This window comes from Pleuronectes platessa, chromosome 24 (genome assembly GCF_947347685.1).
Source record: "Pleuronectes platessa chromosome 24, fPlePla1.1, whole genome shotgun sequence".
Classification (NCBI taxonomy): Eukaryota; Metazoa; Chordata; class Actinopteri; order Pleuronectiformes; family Pleuronectidae; genus Pleuronectes; species Pleuronectes platessa.
In genome coordinates, this window is record NC_070649.1 from 2733891 (window position 1) to 2741533 (window position 7643).

Consider the following 7643-nt stretch of genomic DNA (forward strand, 5'->3'; position numbering starts at 1 on the left):
GAAGTTAGGGTAGTTTGAATTTATTCAACAAAAGCAAATGAGTAAAACCAGTTGAAGGGGAAATCCAGTCATGGATTGCATGAAACTTTAAAAATAAAACTTGGTTATGAGATAGAAAATAACAAATTATCCACATACATGACAGCACAGAAAGAATCCTCTGAAATGGGCTTTACCAGAGCAGTGGTGGGATTCCAGAGTTGAGATCCCCTCAGACTGAGCGTCTCCTCTTCCTCCTCCAGAGCTCCGAGCTCCGCCGCCCCCTTGATGTAGCCACAGTTCCTCTCAAGGATGGAGCGCAGCCCCTCCAACAGAACCACACTGGTGGTGCATCCCATAGTGCCACCAAACACACACAGCCACCATGCAGGAGGAAAAGGAGCTCACTTGTTCCCCCGATACTTGAATTTCAGCTCCAGGCAGCTTGATCTCTCAGACTCTACCTCGTCCACGTGGAGAGAAACAGGTGCAGTGACAGGTTTCCCTGATAAGTCAAAGACAGATTCCCGGTCGCTCCCTCTTTGAAACAGATCTCAGCTCAGTCGTGTGCTCACGTGTGGAGACGGAGGGATGAGAGCACGGAGCGGAGAACTGCTCATTCACTCGCGGCAGGGCGTTGACTCCTCCACTCCTCTTCCTTCCTCCTTCCTCCTGCTGGCAGACAGGGATGCAGAGATGCTCTCTCCTCCTGCCTCCTCCTCGTCACTGGCTCGCCTTCTCTCCCTCCTTTCTCACTCACTCATGCTTTCACTTCTTCCCTCCTCCCTCCCTCTCTCCCAGCAGGCTCTCGCCCTCCCTCGCTCTCACAGTCATTCCTCTGACTCGGCATGCTTTGTCAACACACACACACACAGAGAGACACACTGCTGCAGACAATGTCTGATTCTTTCCCTCCTTCCTCTTTCATTTGACAATGAAATTCCAAGCGATGCAGTCATCTGTCTGATGTCATCTACACGCACTCACATTCAAAGAAGTGTTTAACTTCCCTTGACCCAAGGAGCCTGATGCGTCATAGGACGACCAGGACGGACCTGACAACCATCTGTAAATCACCTGATTAACGTCACACCTTCCACACGTCCCCTGGAACGAGGCCGTCAGCTGAAGGATACACGTTTGTCTCATGTGAGGCTAATTTAAATTATAACTCACAAATCCCTGGATTTTCTTCTGCTTCTCTCCAGGAGCTGATGTAAGTATTTCATCAGCAGCTGACACACTCAGCTACTGAGCAGCAAAATGAGGATTTGGAATTCTGCAAATAGCATCAGGACTATGAAAAGACAGTAAATATCAACTTAAGGAGATATTGTGCTCACATGCACATTCATCATTTTAATGTGTGTTATCACTTGAGATTGTTTCCATTCTCATATGCTCAGAAAACATCACTTTCCACTGCTGTGAGTAGGAAATGTCGGCTCTACTCTAAAGAATTTTAAAGGCAGGATCTGGTTTTGGCTGTTTGGAGCGGAGCAGGTTGAGCACTGTGGTTTCACCTGAGCTTTATATGACTGAAAACAGATGCTGGAAACAGGACTAATGAGAATGAGCCAGAACAGCAACGTTCCTGAGTATTAAACTTCAACAGTCAGCTGAAGAAGCTGGAAGATAATAAAATGCTCAACGGAGGTGAGAAGAACTTTGCAGCACAGACTAAATACAAGCTTAAACAAATAAACTCAAAGTAGTGAAGCTTGAAACCCTGACACTCAAAGAAATACTTCAATACCCAGCATACAACTCAATGCTTATGTTAAAGATGTGCCGTCTCAGGTCAGACGTATGAAAACTTATTTCCTCTGACTCCCTTCCTCCCTTCAATGGAGTTCCCCTTTAAATCTATTTGTATTATTTATGTTACACTATATTCAGGCCCATTCAAAAAGCCTGGGCAGCACTCTCTCCATTACATTAGGGCTGCTCCTCCCAGGATGCATTAATCTAATGAGCTGAACCCAGTAACCTCCTCACACAGAAATCTGCCAAAACCAGTGAGACTCTGCTCCAGAGCCCGGAATTGATTTATCAGAATCAGCAAAAGATACGTATCAGTTTTAAAAACAGGACTGAGGAGGAAAAGATGGAATCGGCCTCACTCAGCAAGGAACACACAATACTGTTCTCTGCTGCTCATTGACAAATCTACAAAACAGTGAAAACGTCCTTCCTAAACCAGAAATCTCCTCTGTTAGCGTGTTCTTTTTGCATTAGCAGCCTTTGAACAAACATTTATAGTGTGAATGACTACATGCAACTCTTATACACATGACTGATGCCTGTGGAAGTGCCAGGGAATAGCCAGATCCTGACACAGTAACAACACAACACACATCAGAGTTCTATAGACGCACAAATCTGTCTTTACATGTTCAGATTCTTCCAAGATGATCGTTTCACTACGTGACCTTTACAGATATGCATCACCACTGCCTCCTACAGGCTGCCCCTAACACTGCAACAACACTGAGGCCTGACGATGGTTGTTGCCTCATCTTTTTCTACTACATGTTGAGAAACACTCCCTCCACATCCACATGAATCAGAGCAAACAGAACTGATGCCAAAGAGCAAGTCTGCACAAAAGGGTACGATCATGAAAAACACCATGTGAGCCAGAGATCATGCAATGCAGAGAGAGACACGATGAACACACAGACATATTGATATGAAGGGAATGGAAACACGATATTATAGCTGTGATTTGAGGAAATGGGCCTGGATTCTCATGCATGAAGGTGAACAGAGAGAAGTCAGCCTGAAGGTTGTGGCTGTTATCAGTTAACCTTCAAGGACCAATCAGTACTGTGATAAACTGCCTGTGTTGTTTGGATTATGTTCTAACTGTGCCGCTGGTTAACCTGCTTCAACTCCCTGCTGTCTGCCTGACGACCACGTGGAAGGATTCAGATTCTGCCAAAAAGAACCGTGAATGTTTTCCACATTTGAGGCTGACGGCTATTTATACAGGAGCACCGGAGAACTGGATGTACAACTGGGTCAACTGGGAAGAATCATTTTATGGTCACTGCCCATTTTCTGCACACGGAGCTGGATGCACTGCGGACAGAAATATCAGTTTTTTAATTATGGCTGCAGTAAAGACACCGAATCATTACGAATAAGTGCCTGAGTAAAAGTGGCGCTCTGGGTTTTACACATAAATCGGTTTAGTCCTCACAGTATTATGAGTCGTGTGGCTGTGGAGGGGCTTAGCCGGGTCGGAGAAAATGACCCTGATGATGTAATAACCACGGGGTGATGTCATGAGGGATATTTATTGTTGCTGCTTTACAAACTATAAAAGCAGAAAGGTATTTACGAGGCAGGGAGGGTCCGACTCAATGAGCTCTTGGAATTAGGGAGGGTCCAGTGATTCTGTTGACTAATATAAACTTTGCATCTGCTCATTAGTGAGGAACAATATTTAATAAATACAAAAATAAGGTGGCCGAGAGACATATTCAAAATAAGAAAACAACCTCATCAATTTGCAGGTTCATCACTTTTTTGTGTCCCCTGGAAACATTTTCCCTTGAAATATTTCTGCAAGTTTTGATACGCAAGTGAAGTTCTGCACACACACGTTAACACACGTTCACAAGTAGGTGCACATCGATAATGGAATGCATTGTGAGGATGTGTTGTTATTGTAGCAGCTTAGCTCAACTTTGATGTGTCCCACAGCAGCTGAATGGATTTCTATGAGAGTTGGATCATCATGGTCCCCTGAGGATGGATCCTAATGACTACTGGTTGACAGCTGCAGTTTTAAATGGAAAGTGATGGAGTGCCACTGAGCTGAACACAACTGGGACTGAGCTAGCAGAGATGATGGTGGTTTGATTAGCATAGAGCAGGCTTACCTGACAGCTAGCAGGTGGCAGAGAGAGAAAAACTACAAGACCCAGAAAAACCAATCAGATCAAACCCAGAAACCACAGGAAGCCAAACTGGAGAAACTCTGGGAACCAATGGATGAGAACAAACGAACTGAAACAAAGGAGGAAGGGAGCGCGTGGATTATTGATCTCAGCTGTGACACTGACAGACCAAAACAGGATGTAGAGCCAGTCCTTTCAAAGTAAAACAGGAAGAACAAAAGTCACAGGAATTGAAAAAACCCAAATTCCAAAAGTCAAAGGGAAACACAAACCAGTTCAAAAGGTTCCCCACACCGACACACAACTTCTATACAGGACACATACAGGAAAACCTGCATATTGACCTCACTGATGCTCTTCTCCTCTGTGTCCTTTGTGCATATTGTATATGTACGTACATTATGAATAAGATTCTATTCAGAAGCTTCATCTTTTACAGGAATATTTTATTTGTTCAGGCGTTGTTTTGTTTTTTTTGCAGGATGGAGACAGTAAACAGACAGTAAAACAAATCTGTTGTGATTGCAGTTCATGAAACACTCATATTACTACATGATGTCTGCAAAGCATGAGGCCGATTCCTCCAATGAACAACAAAGAAACCTAAAACCACTCAAGATGTTGCAATGAGCTGAAATCTCTCTCTCACACTCGCTCTAATCAACACTGGAGCCGTGCAGCACCAATGAAAACATGCAGCAACAACGACGACGGGCTGCTCAAACAAGAGCAGACCTTCTCCTCCGTGAGCCTGAGGCCTGTGAAGAACGATCACAGCTCTGTTTGGAGAATTTATGGAAACTGGCGTCGCGTCAGAATCGTTTTGTGAAGTAGGACTTTGGGGTAAATGCTGGATCTTGCCATTTTTAAAGGAGGAGTGACGTCTGAGGCCTGCAGGCGGCTAAATGATACTCTATGCAAACGCACACATGCCAGACTGGGACCTCAGGGTCAGGGTGGTAATGCCGAGGAGCAGCAGGCAGCCTAAATAAAGAAGACATGCTAACCACAAGGCCAGAGAAGCTCCGACTCGGGACTCAACCACAAACCCGGCAGTCGCCCAAAAGGCCCCGCTTCATCACAGCATCTGTATTATGACCCAGATATAGGTCAGCAGTGCCGAGGCAAATCTGCAGATTATCTCTGCCAGGTTTTTTTTATGCTCCGATCAGACCAAATCCTCTGAAGTGGATTCACTGTTAAGTGGAGTTCTGTAGTTTGAACCAGTGGGCTGAACCATCTATAATGGGAGGTGGTATTAAGGTCTCATGATGCAGAGAATTTCTCATGCTTAAAGCTTCTGGTGTCTATTTTCGGGGGGGAACTGTGCACAGGAGCGTAAAGTTGAAACTAGGAAACTTGAGTCTTGTAGCTGGAAAGAAAATAAAAGAGTTGGCAGGAAAACCAAAACATAAAAAGACAACTACAGAGAATTAAAAGTGTTTTTCTATAGCATGTGTTCCTGCGTGTGCTGGAGGAAAAGGAGCAAAGACGTGGGGAGAGGTAAGAAAACTCAAAGCAAGCATTTCCCACAGTTGGAAGTGATTATTAAAACTGCAGGAGCCGTCTTTACTGCTCCACCGCTTGGCTGCCACTTTGTTTACTAAGGTAAAGCTGAGAGCCAGCCCGGCCTGCAGTAGCTCCACTGGGCGTGTGAACATCCAGCCTGGACATGAGCCGGCCTCGGCCTGATTCCGCTTGATTCATCACATATGTAATGTTATTCATAATTGATGGCCCCCTGGGTACTTAGTGTGACAACAGGTTTGAGAGGAGAAGAGGGCACGTTTAAAAATAGCCAGGACGCCGACCATCATCTCATCCATTATTAAACACAGCGCCGAGATCTGATCTGACATTCATTATGCCACTGTGGACTAATACAGAATTAATGCGCTACTATGGCATAATGGCCAAGTGTGGAGGTGATTATCAAGACTAAATAATGGATCGTGATCCGTGTATATCAGGTTAGAGGATCATCACCAGCCGTGCTTCTTGTTTTCTCATTTCTGTCTTTGGTCTGAAACTAAAATCCGTCAATCCAACACCAGCACACTTCATGGAGTTGTTGAATAAACTCTGAGGAAACAGCTGCAGGAGAACTACAGTCAAAAATAGAGGACAAGTATCCCAGAGGCACCATAACAGGTGCACAAGAGGTGTGAAAAACCATTAGCACGTCATGGGAGAGGTAAAAAACAAAACAGATGTAAATGGTTCAAATTTGTTTATTCAGCCAAGGTTTTGGATCAGATTGTAAAAAAATAAAAAATGAATAAAGGCCAAATGAAAACCTGTCGAGGAAATCTGTTGGAAAGAATCTAATAAATTGACCTGCACGTGGCATCTATTGCACTTCTGTCCGTCCTGGGAGAGGGATCCCTCACATGTGGCTCTCTCTGAGGTTTCTACATATTTTTACCCTGTTAAAAGGGTTTTTAGTAGTTTTTCCTTACTCTTGCTGAGAGTTAAGGACAGAGGATGCCACACCCTGTTAAAGCCCTATGAGATGAATTGTAATTTGTGAATATGGGCTATACAAATAAAATTTGATTGATTGATTGATTGATTGATTGATTGATCAAATGCATCTTTGTGGTATAAAAATGGAGACGTCTCAGTCCTCAAGTCTCACTCGAACTGAGACTATATTACAAGATCAGTGGGACCACAGGGAGAGAAGCCATGATTATCAGATAAAAAACCATTAGCTGCAGAGAAATGGCACATTAGTGACATTATGCACGGGACACAGCCACACACAGTCAGTCCCCTCAGTGTTTGGACAAGTCTCACAAACAAGAGACAGAAGAACAGGAAACATTCAGGGACGTCCGAGGCAGCAGCTTCAGGCAAGTTTCACCTTTGTCATCACTGATCAGCTGTTTCTATCAAACCTATCTGGTTGCAGGGCCCACCTCAGGGGCTCAGGTGACAGGATGGACTACATAAGTGTGTGTCCATGTGTGTGTGTGTGCGTGTGTCTGTGTGTGTCCTCCTCTCATCCCTTCAGAGTTGCTGGTGTGTGTTACAGTTACCTGGCAACCCCTTTGAGAAAGTTGTAACAACAGACCCCCTGCAGAGACACAGCAGTGCAATATGTCATACATGAGAGCCCCCTGGCACTGCCCTTGAGCAAGGCCTTGAGTTTGATGCCAAATCTACAGGCAGCAGGTCACCTCCATACAAAAAGTAAGGTCTCCATCTAACCTGAAGTAGTAGAACATGAGCTCTCACCACCAGCACGGACGTCCTGACGGCCTCGGAGACGCTCTGCCTCAGCTCGGCGGCGGTGCCCGGCTTGTTGAGCCCCCGGGTGAACTTCCTCGCCTCGGGTGGAGCAGAAGAAGCCATGGCACCGAGCACCTGTCATCGGAGTTCCAGAGAACGAGACCGCGGCGCTGCGGGGAATGTCCAGCGTGCGTAAAATGCGCACAGGCACCGCTTTATCCGGACATGGCGCTTGTTCCTCAACTTTAAATCAGCTCTGCTTTCAGGAGACGCCGGACGATGGCTTCTCGGATCCACAGCAGCCGGAGAGGAACATCCAGAGCCTGCTTCGCCCCGTCCCGTCCGCGGAGCTCCCTCGCGCAACTGGCACGCCCCCATCCTCCCCTGTAATAACGCACCGTGGGAGCGCACTGGAAACCAACTCCCCCAATCACATGAGGAGACCATACACACAGAGAAACCAGTGCTTTTCTACACAACAACACTGGATCGTTTCTGAAATGTGGCTGTGACGCGTTTTAT

General features: G+C 45.7%; 1 protein-coding gene across 3 annotated transcripts in view; it reads right to left on the reverse strand.

The window, feature by feature from the left end:
• LOC128431278 (dedicator of cytokinesis protein 9) overlaps positions 1–4048 on the reverse strand; it is a 34862-nt gene extending 30814 nt beyond the window's left edge. For 2 of the 3 annotated variants that reach the window (XM_053417552.1, XM_053417550.1), the window contains exon 1: positions 177–685. In XM_053417552.1, coding sequence (XP_053273527.1) covers positions 177–338 — 162 coding nt within the window. In that variant the 5' untranslated portion in view covers positions 339–685. Of the gene's footprint in view, positions 1–176; positions 686–3869 lie in introns of those variants that run through there. The other variant, XM_053417553.1, reaches the window with a different exon arrangement.
• Between the last annotated feature and the right edge of the window lie 3595 nt (positions 4049–7643).